This window comes from Carcharhinus amblyrhynchos, chromosome 20 (assembly GCF_965287045.1).
Source record: "Carcharhinus amblyrhynchos chromosome 20, sCarAmb.v2.hapA, whole genome shotgun sequence".
In the NCBI taxonomy this organism is placed as follows: Eukaryota; Metazoa; Chordata; class Chondrichthyes; order Carcharhiniformes; family Carcharhinidae; genus Carcharhinus; species Carcharhinus amblyrhynchos.
The window spans coordinates 15,459,133-15,480,274 of record NC_137343.1 but is presented as its reverse complement, the minus strand read 5'-3'; the positions used below and the strand labels follow the sequence as shown (position 1 = coordinate 15,480,274).

The window sequence follows — 21,142 nt, the reverse complement described above, 5'->3', positions numbered from 1 at the left end:
ACAGCCACAGCCTTTCCAATCTTTGCTCATAGCACAAACCCTCCAACCCAGGCAGCATCCTGGTAAATCTCCTCTGTTCCCTCTCCAGTGCTATAACATCCTTCCTATAATATGGTGACTGGATCTGCTTAAGTACTCCAGTTGTGACCTAACCAGTGTCTTATACAGTTCCCACATGACTTTTCAAAAATAAAATAAAGGCAAGTATCCCACGTACCTTAACCACCTTAGCTACCTGTCATGCTACCTTCAAGGATCCGTGGTTATGCACTCTAAGGTCTTTCTGATATCCCGTGTCCAACCATCCATGTTGTAATCCTTTGCCTTGTTAGTCCTCCCCAAGTGTATTACCTCACACCTTTCTGAGTTGAATTCTATTTGTCACTGCTTTGAACCTGACCAGTCCATTGATATCCTCCTGCATTCTATGGCTGTCCTCATTATTTACCACCCTACCAATTTTCAGGTAATCCACAAACCTCTTGGTCATGCCCCATACATTTAAGCCAAAATCATTAAGGTACATCACAAATAATTCTTTGAGGCAGTAACAAGTAATGTGTTTAAAGGACAACCCGTAGATGTTGTATACTTGGATGCCAAAAGGCATTTGACAAGGTGTCACATCAAAGGTTACTACAGAAAATAAGAGCTCAGTGCTGAAGCCTCAACTATTTACAATCTATATCAATGACTTGGCTGATGAAGGGACTAAATTTATGGTAGCTAAATATGTTGATGACATAAAGATAGGTAGGAAAGTAAGTTATCAAGAGGACATGAAGAGTCTACAAAGGGATTTAGAAGTGAAAGTGTAAAAATTTGACATCTGGCATATAACGTGGGAAAATGTGAAAACGTAAGAATAGAAAAGCAGACGGAATGCACGACATAGGAGCAAGAGTCGCCCATTCGGCCCTTCAAGCCTGCTGTGCCATTCAACGAGATCATGGCTGATCTAGTGATGGTGTAAGATCTACTTTTCCGACTGGGGAGAGACTGCAGATGTTTACAGTACAAAGGGTGTCCTGGTACACAAATCACAGTATGCTGTGATCCAGGTACAGTAAGTGATTAGGAAGGTAAATCAAATGTTAGAATTTATTGCAACGGAATGAAATATAAAAAGTAGGGAAGTATTATGACATTCCACAGGGCCTTAAAGAGGCACAGTTTTGGTATTCTTATTTCAGGAAGATATAACTGTATTAAAAGCAGTTCAGAGAAGGTTCACTCAACTAATTCCTGGGATGAAGGGCTTTGCTTATGATGAAAGGTTGAATAGCTTGGGCTTATATGCATTGGAGTTTAGGAAAATGAGAGGGGGTCTTATTGAAACATACAAGATCCTGAGGGGACTTGACAGAGTGGATGCTAAGAGGATGTTTTCCCTGTGTGGGGGAATCTAGAACAAGGGACACAGTTTAAAAGTTAGTCATCTCCCATTTAAGACTAAGATGAGGAGAATTTATTTTTCTCAGAGGGTTGTTAGGCTGTAGAATTAGTCCTTTTTAAATAATTACAATACAAATCATAAATCATTGAATCGGTCCATTTTTGGTAAGATTTGGAAATTAATTCTACCAACAGCTGCTACTAAGGCCTATTATTCTGCTAACAGAGGTGGTCAAAGGAAGCAAACTTTTTGCAGTTTTACTTTACTATGTGAACCTCCTGCCAGTTTCATTATTACAGTCTTAAGGTGCAGATACATATTAATCTTGATCCAAAATTACACATATTTCATTCATTCATGATGGTCCAGCATTGCTACAGCTGAGCTTACATTTTGAACTTGAATGCACAAGGGCGACCAAGAGGTTTCAGTTAATACCAATTTATCTGTCAATGTACCCTGTATGTCTTGTTGAAATGAGTATGTTCCAAAGTAAACAAAATAATTCTGGCCTTTTTAGGGTTTCACTGATTGTTTTATGTAGGGGAGGAGCTACGGTCAGAGTATGTGTTATACCTGGGGCTCAGTCATGGCAAAACATGACCTGATTTTCCCATCTAATAATGGCCGAAGCCATTGCTCCTTTTGTGTTTCAGTCCCATATTTTACCAGGATCTCCATGTTCCCTGTATCTGGTGCAGAACAGTTGAAAACCTGTAAAACAGGGATCGTGGAATGACAAAAGATTATGCGCATGAATTTAATCAGATCATGTCGCAATAGCAAATAGATTCTTTATCACAATGATTCATTAATAATTATAGTACCTCAGGAGCATGCAGAGACCTCCCCATAACCTCACAAAGGTGAGCATACTCCAGGTTTGTCAGCCCGGCTCCATATTTAATCTCAGGATCAGTTTTCAATGGTAAAAACAGGTTCCAGAGACCATTCGCTTTAGCTTCACACTGAAAATGTAAAATGCAATCATTTCACTTAGTCGCTATCTGCAGCAAATATTTTCAGGTCATTCTCATCCAAACATAGTGATCTCCTACCACGTAAAATGTTGAACAAAGGTCCTCAAAACAAAAAAACTCACATCTGCCATCAAACCAGAGGCGGAATGACTTGGAGTTCTGCTGGGAACGTTTAACACAGGCAGCTTCTAGTTATTATTGAATGCTATGTTTGAGAGTGTAATTTTAATACAAAAGTACCCATTCTAAAGGCAAAAACATGAAACGGTAAACAATGGTGAACATTCTGGCTAAATCACTTCCCCATATGGCATAGTGGTATGGTTGGTGGACTACAATCGAGGGACCTGGGTTCAAATCCCACCACAGTAGATGATGAAATTTGAATTGAATAAAAATCTGGGATTCTCCAGCCTCGCTCATCCTAAAATTGGAGAATCCCGCCCAAGGTCAAGGGACCTTTGCGTGATCCGTCCCCTGCCCACTACAATTCTCGTGGCAGGTGGAATGGGAGAATTCCCCTCTCTTGGAATCTGTCGATTGTTGTAAAAACCTATCTGGTTCACTCATATCTTTTAGGAAATCTGCTGGTCTCATCTGGTCATGTGACTCCAGATCGTAAATACCTGTGAAATGGCTTAGCAATTCCCTCAATTGAAAGGAAATCAGGGATGGGCCCAGGCAACAGTGCCCAGAAAAAAACTTTCAAAAGTCTCTTAAATCTCGCACTTCGAGCTACTTTTTAAATCCTTCTATTTCAATATTTCCCTGATTTCTTTTGGGTTTCCACATATTGGGTCAATCAATAGTGAGAGAAAGGCCCAATCAAGTGACATCTCAGCCAGGTGCTATGTGCTGCTATGTATTAGTTTGTCTGCATGTTAAAGATCAGCCCACATTCCAATCTACAAAATGTTCTGAGACTGCATTACTGAACTGAATCGAGCATCCGTCAGCTATTTGTGAAAATTGAAAGAGAAATTAAAATTATTGGAAGCATAGATCATATAGAATCCTACAATATAGAAGGAGGCCATTCAGCCCATCGAGTCCGCATCAACCACAACCCCACCCAGGCCCCATCCCCATAACCCCATGTATTTATTTACCCTAGCTAGTTCCTGACATTAAGGGGCAATTTACCATTCCTGATTCCTTAAGAATTTATTTTTCAAAAATGCTTCAAGTTAGAGAAAGTGTTCTAAAACCAAAAACTCCTTCTTGCATTTTTCTTTAGCTCAGTCCATAACCCAAAATATCATCATTTTAGACTTATTTCTCTTCCATCCATACTTCACACCAAAGACGGAATAATTGCCCCCAAGTCATCCTTCTTAAAAGTTGTTTCTTGCCCAGATTAAATGATTTCAGAATGCAGAGATTCTGGTATGGTAGAAGGGTCTGCTTTGTTGGGACAATTAGAATGCAGATACAGCTAAATGTCCTTCACAAAAGTTAAACATACCTTCAGTTCCTCCATTCTAGGATTTGGAATCCATCGGTTTTCAGCACTTTGATGGTCCAGAAGTTCCTGCTCCTGGGGATAAATATGCTTATCCATGAATGCAGAAAGCTTGAGGTACAACTCTTGAGCCAGGGCAGGCAGTCCATCAGGTGAGATAATTAAATGCCCTTTAGGGACTGATGTCGTTTGTTGAGAATTGTGATGAAGCAAAGAGGCTGCTGATGAACTTTGTCTGCTCCACATGGAGTATTTTCTCACCGGAGGAGTTGGATTTCCCATCGGAATCGATTTGAATTTTCGGAATCCTTCCCTTACGGCAAACACCCAGGCCAACTCGGCTATTTTTTCAGTGCATTTCCCAGCTGTTTCAGCTTTAGTGGAACTTGCCTGACCTAAACAAAACAATAACAAAAGGGAAATGAGACCATGGAAATGTGTACACCGAATGGGGCATTTGTGATCAACATTCCCATCTGGATTCCATAGAATGGATCACAGATGTCCCTATTGGGCAAGCTTTTAATAGAATAAAAATATAAAGGCTATTGGAGTACTCATGTACTGCCACTCGTCTATAATATTGTTGTCCATTATATTGAGAAACTATGCTGAAGATATTCAGGAATAGAAGATCATTTATTCATTTTGCTTCATCATTTAAGATATAAAATTACAAAGTCAGTTCATTGTTACCTCTCTCACCTGAATCAACACTTCCAGGTTCAAATTCCATTGCGTGACTTGAATACAAAATCTAGGCTGTTGGTACAGTACCACAATAAATTGCAATTTTGGTGCCATCTTTCAGCTGAAATATTAAACTAAAGTCCTGTCTGGGAACCTTACTGTGTGCAAAATAATCACTGGGGGATTAACAGGATAAGTGCATGGGGTTATGGGGATAGGGTGGGGTTGAGCCTGGGTAAGATGCTCTTTTGGAGAGTCGGTGCAGACTCGATGGACTGAATGGCCTCCTTCTGCAGTATAGAGATACTATGATTCTATAGTGGATGCTGAGTTACTGCAAACCTTTAAAAAGGAACAAGAAAGATTCTGAAGAATTTGATACGTCGCCACACTGAAAGTAGATGGGACGTTATATAATGTGTCTCATAGTCCTGATATTTCCTGGAACTCAATTTGAGAGCAATTTCTCTTTTTTCCTGGATTAGCTTGAAGTTATTTTGTTTCTGTGGCTCTCTTGAGAGAATAAACAGCTGTTGATGTTGGGACTATTCAGGATTGTGTTGCCTAGTTACAACATGGCTGAATGGGACAATCTTGATGGACCATCTGCATCTTTTTATATTATACATGGACCTTCTAGTAGGTGATAGTGGATAGTGATCGGAAGAGTGAAAATTCTCACTGTCTTTCCCACAGTTAGTGGCTTCTGTCAGCTGCGGCATCACAGCTTACAGCAGCTATCATGGAACTTTTGTGGCGAGTGTGGCTGAATAAAGATCTGTGCAGCTCAGTATAACGTGGTTTTTTTTTTATCTTTGAGCCATTGGTGACACTTCAGTCGCTAGATGTCTGTAATACTCCTCCAAAGCCAGACTGGGCAAGGTTCAATAGTCCAGTTCTTCTTCATTTGGTCCTAAAATGTCTGATATCCAGCCACAAACAGAAAACACTCTTAAGGCTCTCACCTTGTAGTGATCGTTTATAGATGCCCTGAAGTATGGCTGTGACTCGGAAAAAGGAGAAAGCAATATAGAAATTCCAATTTTCAACAGGATTAATTCCCATGTTATCACAGTAAAGGGAAAGGTATTCCAAATCAGATGGGATTCCAAACTCAAGCAAATCATGATTCTTCAATCCTATGGGAGAAAGAGAAAAGATATTACGTGGGTATACACTAAATTAAACAACCTCATGTCTTCTGAAGAAAGGTTGAGCGGTTTAGGCCTATACTCTCTACAGTTTAGAAGAATGAGAGATGTCATTGAGGTATATAAGTTCCTAAAAGGTACTGATGAAGTAGACATAGAGGGAATGTTTCCTCTTGTGGGGCAATCTAGAACAAGGGACCAAAGTTTTAGGATAAAGATAGCAGGTTTAAAACAGAGATGAGGAGAACTGTTTCTCTTAAAGGGTCATGAATCTGTGAAATTCACTACCCCAGACAGGAGTGGATGCTTGGAGTAAATTTGAGAAGATAGACAAATTTTTAAACAGTAATGAGTTGAATGGTTATGGAGAACAAACACGAAAGCAGAGCTGAGGCTGAAATGAAATCAGCCATGAATGTATTGAATGGTGGTGCAAGGGCAAGGGGCTGAATTACCTTCTCATGCTCCTAGTTCTTACATTCTCAAGATAGCTGCTGATAGATAGATTTGCAAAGAAATTACAGATTCAGTTACATTTCAGTTTAAAGGAGAAAAACAAATATTTTGAAAAATCTGTCAGGTGGAATTTTGGATGTATACAAATTAAATTGGGGATTCAGTTACAAACTCAAGCAACTGGTGCATTAGTGATTTAATTTGGTCTGCTAAGTAACTTATATATCAGTTGGATCCTGACAGCTTTGACATTTATATTATGGTAATTACAGAAAATAATGTTACGGACTGAAACCAAGATTTGCAGGTGGATTAATCTGCTGAAAATTGACATAGTAATGTATTACAAAATCATCAAGTCGCTGCTGTGCAAGAAGCTGAACACACTACTTATAAATATTAAACCTCAAAACTCAACATAAAGTAAAACATTACACCCACTGCTGGTACCTGACAGGCCCCAACTCAAGAATCTGGGCACTTCTCAGAATCAGAATCACAGAATGCTACAGTGTAGAAGAGGTCCTTTGGCCCATCGATTCTGCACCAAAGCATGAAACGTCCATCTAAACCCACTTGGCCCACAGTCTTGAATGTTATGGCATGCCAAGTACTCATCCAGATACTTTTTAAAGGATGTGAGGCATTCCGCCTCCGCCACTGTGCCACGCAGCGCATTCCAGACTGTCGCCACCTTGGCAAATAATTTTCACTAAGATAACATGTGTTAATAAATATGTACATCAGTGAAACGTGCATACTTGCCTCAGTATTAGCAGCACTTTGTTACAGTGCGTTTATTGTTAACATTCTTTATCATAAGTTCCTCCTGACCAAGTGCTGAAGATCAATTATTTTCCATATGGGTGTTTCTTTATGCACCAGTATATAAACATTATTTTGTTGGACATTATTCTGGCATATCAAATTAGGGTAGCAGTAGAAAATCCAAAGTAGCTTCTAACCTGGGACACGGACGTAATTGTTAGCAGCCCTACCCTTCAGCTAGAAGAGTAGACTGATGGGAGAAACTGAAGGTAGCAATAAAAGTTTCAGGTGAAGAGGTGCAAGGATACCAAAAGGCTTTAAAGGAAGCGGGGGGGGGGGATACTTCATCAGAAGTGACAGAAAAATAAAACAGGAAGCAGTGCCTTCCATCAGGCCTACGGAAATAAAGAGATGAGAAGAGGACTTCCCAACAACAAGCAAAAATGGATAAACAAATAAGCACAAGAGGCAGAAGACACATCTGTCCACAGTTACATGAGATCGCTGTCCCAAATTGAAAAGAATGTTCCAAGCAGTAGGAAAGTAAGGCCTGGATCAAAGACTGGGAGAGGTGGTACACTTATCGTTAAAGGTGAAGGCAAGTTAAAACAGCAGGCAGAACACTTCCAAGATGTCTTCGATGGACCTGAACAACCCAAATCAAGTCAAGCAGTACCTGACTGAGCTTCCAATACATTTAGAGAAGGTCACTGAAGATGAGGTGAAGAAAGGTAATTGCTGCACTCAAGAACCACAAATTTCCTGGTATAGATATTACTGCAGAAACACTCAAGGCACATGGAGAAACAACTCTCAAGTGGCTACATCAGTGTGGCAACCAAGTCTGGGACAAGCATTACTCCACAAGACTGAAAAGATGGGTCAATTTTCTATATCTTTTTAAAAAAAAGGACCAGATGTGACAATAGGAGGAGAGTCACTCTGCTTTCAATACCATGTAAAGTATGCTGCCAAATGATCCTTAACTATATTCAAGACATAATGGGTGATGAACCTTGGAAAAAATGGGCAGCTTTCAGACCCAGTCACTTTTGTGCCGAGCAGACTTTTACACTGTTGAGAATTGTCAAGAGCACCAATCAGTCTGGCTATCAACTGTATTGATTTCAAGGCCTTTGATAGCATATGTCAGTCTTCATTTTGGAAAATTTTCTCTTTATATAGCAGTTTCAACTATTGGGAAGATCTTTGGGAATCCAGGTGTTGTCAGAGGATAGGTGATCATTACAGTGACTGATTCAACGTGCTTGTTGTCAATCTGTCCCTTCTTCTTTCGGTTGTTTCCATTGACTGGGTAATAGCCAAGGATAATCTTGCATTGAAATAATGGTCAGCTCACAGACCTGGACTTCACTGATGACATTGCCGCCTTATCAGACAACATAACAGGATATAAACAGCTCATCAACTCAATCAGCAATCAGACTGAGAGGTTGGGGTTCATCATAAACACAAGGGCACAGTTTTGTGTATCCCAGCTGGACGTGCCTGATCCAGAATACTGTAAAATAGTGTGTGATGAAGTTGCACATTATCCCACACTCACATGATTTTTCAGTTGGCAGGTGCAGATCAGCAGACCGCCTGCGGACAATTATGGAGCCGACTTGAAGGGGTTATCTGCCTTATTACTGAGAACATTATATTGTCCATGTGATTTTCAGATCATTATATGAGCAGGATAGGCAGACAGGCAATCTGTTTTTCAACTTTCCTCAATCATGGATGTGAACTGAGAAGAGCCACAACCTGAGGGCCCCTTCAGATCTGGGGCACCCTCCCATCCGGGTCCTGGGAGCTCTAACCTTCACTCCCCTGACCTATCCCCTAAAATTGCAACTGTCCCCCTCCTGATCATCCAGGGCATCCCTGACCATCCTTCCCCTGGACCGCTAGGATTTACATTGGGAACAGTCCTCGGACTTAATTCCAGGTAAGGGTGTTGCAATACCTCTTATGGCCTCCTGCCTGGAGGTGGTGGAGAGCTGTCAGCCAATCTAATTGGCCAACAGCTGTCTAAGGCAGGACATCCTTCCAAACGTGCATTGTTCCGCCATTGCCAATCAACACTCAATTGAGTGTTAGATGGCAGTGGGCTTCTGAGAGTTGGGGGGAGTGCATTACACATCAACTCAGGGTGATGAGAGCTCATCCTAAAAATCCTACCCTAAGAAAACAAAAAGCATGATGACGGAAGACGACTAACAGCAACCAACAAATGTTTATAAAAATCAAAACAAAAGTTGACATGCATGTATGTATGACGTAAGAACATGAGAACTAGGACCAGGCCATTGGCTCTTCGAGCCTGCTCTACCATTCAATAAAATCATGGCTGATCTTTTTGTGGACTCAGCTCCACTTACCCAAGCACCCACCATAGCTCGTAATTCCTTTAGTGTTCAAGCATTTATCTATTCTTGCCTTAAAAACATTCAATGAGGTAGCCTCAACTGTTTCACTGGGCAGGAAATTCCACAGATTCACAGCGCTTTGGGTGAAGAAGTTCCTTCTCAACTCAGTCCTAAATCTGCTCCCCCTTATTTTGAGGCCATGTCCCCTAGTTGTAGTTTTGCCCACCAGTGGAAATAACCTCCCTGCTTCTGTCTTATCTATTCCCTTCATAATCTTATATGTTTCAATAAGATCTCTCCTCATTCTTCTGAATTCCAATCAGTGTAGTCCCAGTCTACTCAGTCTCTCCTCATAAGCCAAGCCTCTCAACTCTGGAATCAACCTAGTGAATCTAAACATAACATCATGGATGACTTCACTTATCTGGACAGTGCCATTAAATACCCAGGAAGCCAAAGCCAAAGCAAACATAGATAAAGCATCGTCAGGTTTCAACCAACTGAAAAAAAATTCAGTGAAAACAAAGTTCAGGTTTTACAATGCAAATGCGCTCTCCATTCTTCAATATGGTTATGAAATTTGAACCTGAAATCCTGCCAAGAAAGGAGATTGGATACCTTTGATACCTAATATCTTTGAAGGATTCTAGGCTTAAATTAGAGGGATTTTATACCCAAACTGGAGGAAGAAAATGTTCAGAACAGCCTCCAGTTTCATCCATCAAGGCAGCTCAGCTGGCTTGTCATCTGACTTCTGTCACAGTGGCCTCCCCATCAGGTCATGCTTGGGCTCCTACTGAATGTAGAAGAGGGTGATTGTCACAATCCCAGCTGATAAACTGGACAGGAAGGTCCTAGAATGGAACCATACCTCAATAAACCGTAACTTCTAGTTTTTGTTAGAGATGTGGATGAAGAGAGTCACTGCACAGCCAATTAACTTTTAACGAAAGAATAAAACATGTATTAAACAATAAAAAATTTGACAATACTATAATACTCTCTCATCCTACCTCTATCTTCACAGTTATACACAGATTTTTAAGGATAACGCAAGTTACGAAATATACCTTATACTTTGATGTTCTCAGTGAGTGCACAGTCCAAAAGAAGCAAAATGTGGTCAGACACAACACACTCTGACACCAAATGGCACAGCCACCCAATACAACTTCCATGGAATACTTCATATGTCTGGCCTCTTGCTAGGCAACATTACCAGGTCTGCATCATTCAGCCCTGTCTTAAACTGGGAACCTTTCTTTGCCCATTTCTTTATTTCAGTGAACAGTACTTTAGAATCTTACACTGCAGAAGGAGGCCATTTGGCCCATTGAGTCTGCCACCGACCACAATCTCACCTTTTCTCCATAACTCCATGCATTTACCCTAGCTAGTCTTCTTGACTAAGAGGCAACTTAGCATGGCCAATCAACCTAACCCGCACATCTTTAGACTGTGGGAGGAAACTGGAGCACCCAGAGCAAACCAATGCAGACACAGGGAGAATGTGCAAACTTAACATAGACAGTGACCCAGGCCGAGCAAAAAACCCAGGTCCCTGGCGCTGTGAGGCAGCAGTGCTAATCACTGTGCCGCCCTGTTCAGACTCTGTTCTCTATCTCTTTGACTTTAGTCTTCCTGGGACTTCTCTTTCATTCCCTGGTTTCTGAGAACTATCTGTTCTTTAGCTTCTGGGACATGCTTTCTGGCACTTACCCCATTGTCCTACCTCTCTGCTGGCTGTTTTTGTGAGAGCTGCTTTCTTCTCAGAAACTTGATTCCAACTGAACCACAAGAGCCTATGCATTTCAGTGTGGGCCCTTGGATGCTAAGCAACAGCCAGCCTAGTCTTTCTTTTAAACTAGAAAATCTCAGCAGGTCACATAGCATCTGTGGAGATTGGAGCTAGCATTGCACTTGCTAAGATTTTCCAGCCTTTTCTGTTTATGTTTCAGATTCCAGCAACTGCAGTAATTTGCTTATATCTTTTTTAAAAACTGTTTGTTTTCACATTGTAAACCTTTAATTACAATGCAGGCACAGTTTGAAATAAAAGCAAAAATCTCAGATGTATGAAGTATTCCATGGAAGTTGTATTGGGTGGCTTCTGCCATTTGGTGTCAGAGTGTGGTGTGTCTGACCACATTTTGCCTATTTTGGACTTGCACTTACTGAGAACATTAAAATATAAGATACATTTTGTAACTCGTGTTATCCTTAAACATCAGTGTATACCTGTGAAGATATAGGTAGGGTGAGGGAGTATTATAGTATAGTCAATCTTTCCATGTTTAATAAATGTTTTATTCTTTTGTTAAAAGTTAATTGGCCTTGTTTCTTACGAGCTAGCTGATATTTTAACCTTTTCTTAAATAGAAACACAAAATTAAACTTGTACCTTATTTCTAATAAAAATATAGCTTACTTAAAACCACTTCATTTTCCTGACACCACCAAGATGAATTAGCAACAAATAAGGTGGCGCAGTGTATCACTGATTAATAATGCTGCCTCAAATTACACACTGTGTGTAGTCTGTACATTCTCCCCACGTGTGCACAAGTTTCCTCTGGGTGCTCCAATTTCCTCCCACAGTCCGAGGATGTGCCGGTTAGGTGCACTGGCCAAGTTAAGTTGCCCCTTAATGTTCCAAGATGTGTACGTTCGATGAATTAGCCATGGCAAACCTGTGGGATTATAGGGTTAGGGTGGGAGAGGGCTTGGGTAAAATACCCTATCAGAGTGTTGGTGAAGACTTGATGGGCTAAATGGCTTCTTCAGCACTGTAGGGACTCTATGACTGTCAGCAGAGTTCTCCAGCTGGCCAGCAGATCTTGGAGCGACATGGAGAATATTAGTGTTGGAAAGGGGCAAATGGAGTACTTTGTTTATCTCATGCGTTTTCGATGTGGAGCTAAGTCTAAGTGTAAAACCTATACTGGCATTTCAGTGCTGTTTCTATAATTTCCTTTAATTGCTTTTGGATGGCAGCTATTGCGGATCTTATCTTTCAGACCGTCTTCAGATGCATATACAAAAACAAAAATACTGCAGAAACTGGAAATATGAAATAGACCAGAAACATTATCTCTGTTGCTTTCTCCACAGCTGTCAGACTTGTTGAGTATTTCCAGCATTTTTTGTTTCTATTTCAGTACACCTCCAGTATTTTGCTCTTGTCCAAAAATAGATGAATTGTAGATTTGTCTCATTGTTATTTGTGGAATACCGCTGTGTGCAAGTTGATTGCTTTGTTTTCCTATAAAACAAGTAAGTTACACTGCGGGGGAAGGTACAATATATATACAAGCTCTATCTTTAAAAAAGACATCAAAGCACCCGTGTTAGTAAGCAGCTTAACTCACATTACCTTTCAAGATGGGGAACTCTGGTGGGAGATGGTGTGCCAAACAATTACTTGCCACATCAGAGATGGGGTCGCCCAGCGTGGACAGTTCCCAGTCCAAAATCGCCAGCACCTTAGGCTTGTCAGGGTGAAAAACCAGATTGTCCAGTCTAAATCGTTGAGAATAAAGTGTACGTACGCGAAAGGAAGTCAGGATAGAAAATAAAAAGAGAATGGAGAAAGTGAAAGAAGAAAAGAGAAAAGGCGTGTGTTAAACTGCAGTTTGACTTACATAATTGATGTATAATATTCACTACGTTAGATTCTTAAGTGTGCAAATTGGTGTATTGGTGACAGATTTATGGGGATTCACTGTGGTCCATTGTTTAAATCAAGTCTTGACAATTCAATAATATTTAAACACTAAAATTAAAAGTCATGGTGAATTGTTATCTTCGAAGCCTGTGGCTAAACTCTTGTCTCTTAAAACTACCATCACTTAAACAGTTACATTACATACCTAAAGTCTCCATGCACAACTGTGGTTTTTTCATGCGTTGGTAGGTTGTTTGGAAGCCATTTTATGAGTCGTTCCATTGCTGGAATAACATGAGTCTCGCTTGCCCGGTACTGCTTCGTCCACACGCGTACCTGACGCTCAATGTAGTTGCCTAAGGATAAATATTATTAAGTCAGAGCAGTACAATGTCAGGAGGAGGGGGAAATCAAAATGGGAAATAACAAGGGATAAAGCCAACAATCTATGTCAACTTCTGCAGATGCAATTTATTTTGCCTGGGTATCTCATATTGCTATGTACTAGATTTCCCATAATGGTTTTATGGAATAATGTTCACTGTGGTGCAGAGACACGTAGATCAGAACTCCTGGAGGTTTCATTCCTGGTCTGGTCTGAATTAGCTGATTTCAAGTTGTCAACAGAACATTAAAAACTCCACAAAAGGATTTAGATAGTTTATTTATTAGTGTCATTAACATTGCAATGAAGTTACTGTGAAAATCCCCTAGATGCCACACTCCAGCACTTGTTCGGGTACACTGAGGGAATATTAAGTCTGACCAATGCCCCTAGGTTAAGTGAATGGGGAAAAAAATTGGCAGATGAGAGTATAATGTGGAAAAATGTGAATTAATCTATTTTGGTAGTACGTTATTTGAATGGAGAGTGACTTAAGAACTCTTGTGGTGCAGAATGATCTGGATGTCCTGGCACATGAATATCAGAAAGCTGGCATGCATGTGTAACAAATGATTAGGAAGGCAAAGTGAATGTTGGCCTCTATTATAAGAGGAATCGAGTATCAATGCGATATGTGCTTTACACTGATAATTAAAAGCAGTTGTTTTCAATTGGGGAAGTATTAGTGCTGAGGGAGGGGTGGGGATTCTCCCGTCCTGCCCACCACGGGAATTGTAGCGGGCGGGCGGGGTTGGTTGGCAGTGGGCCTCATGAAGGTCCAACAACCTCGGGAGGGACTCTCCAGTTTCGGGGTGAGCACGGCTGGAGTAGCATGGTAGCACAGTGGTTAGTACTGCTGCTTCACAGCTCCAGGGGCCTGGGTTCAATTCCCGGCTTGGCTCACTGTCTGTGTGGAGTTTGCACATTCTCCTCGTGTCTGCATGGGTTTCCTCCCACAGTCCAAAGATGTGTGGGTTAGGTTGATTGGTCACGCTAAAAATTGTCCCTTAGAGTCCTGAGATGCGTGGATTAGAGGGATTAGCGGGTAGTGCCAGGGTGGGATTGTGGTTGGTGTAGACACGATGGGCCAAATGGCCTCTTTCTGTACTGTAGGGATTATGTGATCCTACCCTGGGTGTTGGGGAAACTGGAAGAGTCTGTGTATTATCTGCAGTTTTGGAAATAACTCTGTCTGATGCTTCAGACTCATTCTTTCCTTATATGCAAGTAGCAGAATTTATAGGGCTTAGTTAGACCACACCTGGAGTACTATGGATAGTTTTGGGCTCCGTACTTCAGCAAGGATATAACTGCATTAGAAGCAGTTCAGAGAAGGTTCAATTAACTGACTCTTGGAATGATGGGGTTACCTTATGAGGAAAAATTGAGAAGATTGGACTGAAGTTTAGAAGAATGAGATGGGATGGATAGTTAGAGGTGGAGAGACTCTTCCCGCTCAGAAAGGATAGTAGGACTAGGGGGCACAGCCTCAACATAAAGGGGGGGGCGGTTTAGAACGGAGTTGAGGAGGAACTTCTTCACTCAAAGGGTGGTGAATCTCTGGAATTCTCTGCCCGTTGAAGTGGTGGAGGCTGCCTCGCTAAATATTTTTAAGACGCGGGTTGATGGGTTTTTGATAAGCGAGGGGATTAAGGGTTATGGGGAGAGGGCGGGAATGTGGAACTGAGCCACAACAGATCAGCCATGATCTTATTGAATGGCAGGGCAGGCTCGAAGGGCTAGATGGCCTACTCCTGCTCCTATTTCTTATGTTCTTAAAACATATAACATTGTGAGGGGACATGTCAGGATGGATGCTGAGAAGATGTTTCCCATTTAAGATTTGTGTGTGGAATTCTCTTCCCCTGAGAATAGTGGAGGCTGGGTCATTGAATATATTCAAGGTTGAGTTATATAGATTTTCGACTGACAAGGGAGTCAAGGGTTATGAGGGGAGGAGAGGAAATTAGACTTGAGGCCACATTCAGAACAGCCACAATCTTATCAAATTGCTGAGCAGGCTCACGGGCTGAGTGCCTTATTCTTGCTCCTAATTAGTGCTGAACATAGAACATAGGAAAACTACAGCACGAACTGGCCTTGTGGCCCACAAGTTGCGCCGATCACATCGCTACCTCCTAGGCTTACCTATAACCCTCAACCCTATTAAGTCCCACGTACTCATCCAGAAGTCTCTTAAAAGACCCAATTGAATTTGCCTCCACCACCACAGACGGCAGCCGATTCCACTCACCCACATCCTCTGAATGAAAAACTTACCCCTGACATCTCCTCTGTGCCTACTCCCCATGGGCTCTATTTAGATTGCCACCGTTTGTCTTGGTGCCATTGGTTAGAAGGAAACAAAATCAGCCAGTTTAATGCTCAATATAAGAACATAAGAAATAGGAGCAGGAGTAGGCCATCTAGCCCTTCGAGCCTGCCCCGCCATTCAATAAGATCATGGCTGATCTGTCGTGGCTCAGTTCCACATTCCCGCCCTCTCCCCATAACCCTTAATCCCCTCGCTTATCAAAAACCCATCAACCCGCGTCTTAAAAATATTTAGCGAGGCAGCCTCCACCACTTCAACGGGCAGAGAATTCCAGAGATTCACCACCCTTTGAGTGAAGAAGTTCCTCCTCAACTCCGTTCTAAACCGCACCCCCCCCCTTTATCTTGAGGCTGTGCCCCCTAGTCCTACTGTCCTTTCTGAGCGGGAAGAGTCTCTCCACCTCTATCCTATCCATCCCATTCATCATCTTATATGTCTCAATGAGATCTCCCCTCATTCTTCTAAACTCTAACGAGTACAAGCCTAGTTTATTCAGCCTCTCCTCATAGCTCAAACCCCCTCAACTCCAGTCTCAGCCTAGTAAACCTCCTCTGCACTCCCTCCAAGGCCAAAATATCCTTGCGTAAGTGCGGCGACCAAAACTGCACACAGTACTCCAGCTGCAGCCTCACCAATGCCCTATACAGCTGCAGCAAGACCTCCCTATTTTTATATTCAATCCCCCTCGCTATGAAGGCCAGCATCCCATTAGCCTTCCTGACCACCTGCTGCACCTGCAGGCTGGGTTTTTGCGACTCATGCACAAGGACCCTGAGGTCCCTCTGCACCGTCGCCTGCTGCAGTTTTTCGCCACGTAAGTAATAGACCTTCCTACCATTATTCCTACCAAAGTGGACCACCTCGCACTTGCCATATATAACACATACTTGGTAAGAATCATTGATTACGACTGTGCAAATATAAGGCCAACTGTAGTGACAAAATACGTTGGTATTCTGACAAACTGCAGCCACAGAAGAATAGTGAGTGGGCCCATGTCTCTGGTTTACCTGGTAGAAAGACCTGGTTTGCAACTGTCATGATGAAAGTGATGGGGAGTGGGCTGGGGGTGGGGGCAAATTCAAAACCAAATACATAACCAGAGGAACATACATATATAATAATGGATTAGCATCAGCAGACATTCCTTACCATATTTTCCATAATCCTCTAATCCAGCTGCACGGATATCAACCTGATGAATCTGGCAGAGAGCACGGTTCATGGCTGTGTAAATGTCTCTCCGCTGGCTGACAGTTAATCCTGGCAGTGTTGGGTCCTTAAATATCCTTCCCGGGCAGTATTCCATTAAATAGAAAGTAGTCCCAAGAACACTGGAAAACAGGGAAAATCACTGAGAACATCATCTCTGTTTATAAAGAAGGAAATATCACTTAATACTTGCATTTTATTGCACAGCGGTTAGCATTGCTGCCTTAACAGCGCCAGGAATCTGAGTTCGATTCCCAGTTAGGGTCACTGTCTGTGCAGAGTCTGTACGTTCTCCCTGTTTGCTGGATTTCCTCCAGATGCTCCGGTTTCCTCCTACAGTCCAAAGATGTGCTGGTTAGGTGCACTGCCCCCAACAGGCGCCGGAATGTGGCGACTAGGAGAATTTCACAGTAACTTCATTAGAGCGTTAATGTAAGCCTTACTTGTGACTAATAAACTTTAATTTTTTAACCTATATAACTTGGTCAGTCCACACCATCTGAGTCCCAGAACAGAGGTACATTTAAGCAAGTTATAGTCAACAGTGTATTACATGCTTTTGTAATATGAGATCCAATAGAATCCAAATGGGTGCAGCCTACTTTTCAAAACTTAAAACAGCAGCCAATATGTGTACTGACAAAAATCCACAGTCACTTTCCTTATTTTTTTATGTTGTCCAACCCTAACTGCCTTTGAGATTGTCTTATTTGCTTACCTGTATTTGAATGAAATTGTACTCTTTACTATGCTCTCAATTCCTCGCACTATAATCTCACTCTCCTTCATTCTCAGGCATCTCTCACTCTCTTCCTTATCCTCCATTAATTTTTCATACCTCCTTTTCTCCTCTTGTTATCTGTTTTCCTTCCTACTTCTCATTCTTTCTGTCTCTCTCTTTCAGCAGCTTGTGTTTGTGAAAGTGGCAATTTGTGACAATGCCACAACTTGTGTTAACGTGCCTCAGTGGTAGCAAAGGTCATGGATTCCAGCCCCACACCAGGACTTCAGCACACAATCTAGCCTGAGGAAGTGCATCTTTCAGGTGAGATGTCAAACCAAGTCCCCACGTGTCTGTTCCAGTGGGCAGAAAATATTCTATGCTCCACTGCTACCATGGTCAGCATTTCTCCATGAAGTTATCACCACCAAAACAGGTTAACAGATCATTTATGTAATTTACTTGCTGTAGTGCCTTCTTGTTTCAAATTGGCTACTGCACTTATCTGCAAAACAACACTGGCTACACTTTAAAAGTAATTTGTTGGCTATGAAGTGCAAATTCTTTTTTTAGTTATTTGCCATCATCTTGTTTAAAAGTTGAGTTTGTGCCATAAGCCCATGACTTCTTGGGTGTATGGAAAGGATCACAGAATCCCTACAATGCAGAAGGAGGCCATTTGACCCATCGAGTCTGCACCGACCACAATCCCACCCAGGCCCCATTCCCTTAACCCTATCTATTTATCCTGCTAGTCCCCCTAACACTAAGGGACAATTTAGTATGGTCAATCAACCTAACCTGCACATATTTGGCCTGTGGGAGGAAACCAGAGGACCACGCAGACAAGGGGAAAATGTGCAGACTCCACACAGACAGTGACCCGAGATCAGGAAGTGAACCCGGGTCTCTGGCCCTGTGAGGCAGCAGTGTTAAGCATTGTGCCAGCGTGCCGCCCTCCACTCTGCCACTGTAAGACTTGGGCTTCAAATCACAGAAAAGTTACAGCAATTCTTACAACGGTATCTGTCTATCCAAATCAAGCTATCCTAACTATCGACTCCTGGTTTATTGAACACATTCCTGAAGAAACAGCAGCGAGCTCCAAAGATGCAATGGCTGTGCCACTTCATTATCACTCACATTATAAAGTGCTGGAGTGCTATTGTTTAATTCTACATCCACCACGGGAAAGAACTGTGTTTTCACCATTGTACAGTCAGATTCATCAGGTCCTCCAGTTGTCATGAAACATTCAAGTCCACACATTCTACATGTTTGTATTGATATGTGGTAAGTCAAGCTGATACAACATATCTCAGCATCTGTGTTAACTTCTATAATAATTGAATATACAATAATAATTATAATCATGCGGTGGGTATTAACTGGAAGTATTGTGAATTGTGAGGAGAATGATGATGGATTTCCAGAGGATATGGACAGGCTGAGTGATGGGCAGAAACATCATAGAATCCCTACAGCAGAAGGAGGCCATTCGGCCCATCGAGTCTGCACCGACCACAATGCCACCCAGGCCCTATCCCCGTTGCCCCACGTATTTACTTTGCTAGTCCCCCTGACATTAAGTGGCAATTTAGCATGACCAATCAACCTAACCTGCACATCTCTGAACACAGCAGATGAAATTTAACATAGAGATGTGTGAAGTGATACATTTTGGTCAGAAGAATGAGGAAAGGTGACATAATTAAAGGGTACAATTCTAAAGGTTATGCAGGAGCAGAAGGAGCTGGGTGTATATGTGCATAAATCATTGAAGGTGGAAGGGCAGGTTGAGAAAGCAGTTAATAAATTATACAGAATCCTGCATTTATAAATAGGGGCATAGAGTATAAAAACAAGTAAGTTATGAAACACTGGTTCAACCTCAAAGGAATAGAACCGTAGAACCCTACAGTGCAGAAAGAGGCCCTTCTGCCCATCGAGTCTGCACCAAACACAATCCCACCCATGCCCTACCCCCATATCCCTACATATTATATCCACTAATCCCTCTAACCTACGCATCCCTGGACACTAAGGGGCAATTTCTTAGCATGGCCAATCAACCTAACTTGCACATCTTTGGACTTGATGTGAAGATTTTAGAAAGAGTGCAGAAAAGATTTAGGAGAATGCTTCCAAGGATGCGAGACATCAATTATCAGAAATGGGAAACCTCATCTTTAAACTTTGCCCCCAATTCTACACTGTCCCATGAAAGGCAACATCTTCTGAGCAACAGGGAATAGGCAAGTGAGCCATTCACTCTAACCTTAACACTCAGATGCCCAGAGGGTGGATCGCTACCACCTTCTCAAGGGAAATTAAGGCAATGATTTTTGGAATAAAAACAGAAGGTGCTGGAAAACTCAACAGGTGTGACAGCACCTGTAGAGACAGAAACATGATTAATTCATCGTGTCTGATATGACTCTTCTTCTGAATAAATGCTGGCCTTGCCAGCAACATCCACATCTCATGGAAGAATAAAGAACTCTAACAAAGTTTAAGGCCTCATTGAGAGTTGGGCTTTAGTTATCACATCACAAAAAGGTTATTAAATATTACATATAAAAGTTATTTAAGTTATTAAACTCTAAGAAAGCACTATGAGCCAGATTGCGAGGAGAGATCACAGCTGCCTCAGGCAGTTAGTACTCACATTCATGTTGTTCCATAAGGCCCAGGCTGTTGGGCAGGTAACAGAGCTCATTGCTGGACGCACGAGGGTCCATAGGGAGCAGGCAGCCTAGGCTGGCGGAGAGGCCAGTCTGCCAGTTTGACCTGAGCACCAGGCTGCAGAGCTGGCTCAGGCCGTACAGCTCAGGTGGCAACTGCTACAGGCTGATTCCAGGTGATCAAGTTACATCAGCCAGTAGAGCCTGGGCTCTACGCCGCCCTCCTGGACTTACTCACCCACCTCCTGATGCCAAGGCACAAGCTCCCGCTGCTGCTTGGATAGAACCAGTTGGATCTCCAGCCACACTGCTTTGGCAACTGCTGCCATCACAATGGTCCATATGTGTTTATTTATTTACAAGTAAGCTTACATTAACACTGAAATGAAGTGACTGTGAAAATCCCCTAGTCGCCACATTCCGGTGCTTGTTCGGGTATACTGAGGGAGAATTTAGCATGGCCAATGCATCTGACCAGCATGTCTTTCAGACTGTGAGAGGAAACTGGAGCACCTGGAGTAAACCCACACAGACAAGGGAAGAACATGCAGATTCCGCACAGATAGTGACTCAATCTGGGAATTGAACCCGGGTCACTGACGCTGTGAGGCAGCAGTGCCTTGGGGCATTTTACTATTTGTTTATTTAACATGTAATATAAAGGTGCAAACTGTCACTGTGCTGCCATGCCACCCCTTCATATGTTTCAACAGCATCAGAAAACTGAATCTGTCCACCTGCCACCCAGTTATCCTTTTAGTATCTAATTGCAAAATACTGTTTTAGTGTTGAATGTTGTGTTTTGTGTTCATATCCACCAAGACTGGACCACATTTTGTCTGATAATGTTCTGTGAAACGCCT

General features: G+C 42.2%; 1 protein-coding gene across 4 annotated transcripts in view; it reads right to left on the bottom strand.

Moving 5' to 3' along the window:
* The window catches only part of LOC145355777 (acyl-CoA dehydrogenase family member 10-like), a 77,334-nt gene that overhangs the window by 30,802 nt on the left and 25,390 nt on the right, over positions 1 to 21,142 (bottom strand). For 3 of the 4 annotated variants that reach the window (XM_080208133.1, XM_080208137.1, XM_080208135.1), the window contains 7 exons: positions 16,815 to 16,996; positions 13,148 to 13,298; positions 12,652 to 12,797; positions 5,494 to 5,667; positions 3,842 to 4,233; positions 2,224 to 2,364; positions 1,973 to 2,110 (listed from right to left, as the gene is read on the bottom strand). In XM_080208133.1, the coding sequence (XP_080064259.1) occupies positions 1,973 to 2,110; positions 2,224 to 2,364; positions 3,842 to 4,233; positions 5,494 to 5,667; positions 12,652 to 12,797; positions 13,148 to 13,298; positions 16,815 to 16,996 (1,324 nt within the window). The remainder of the gene's footprint in view (positions 1 to 1,972; positions 2,111 to 2,223; positions 2,365 to 3,841; positions 4,234 to 5,493; positions 5,668 to 12,651; positions 12,798 to 13,147; positions 13,299 to 16,814; positions 16,997 to 21,142) is intronic. The other variant, XM_080208136.1, reaches the window with a different exon arrangement.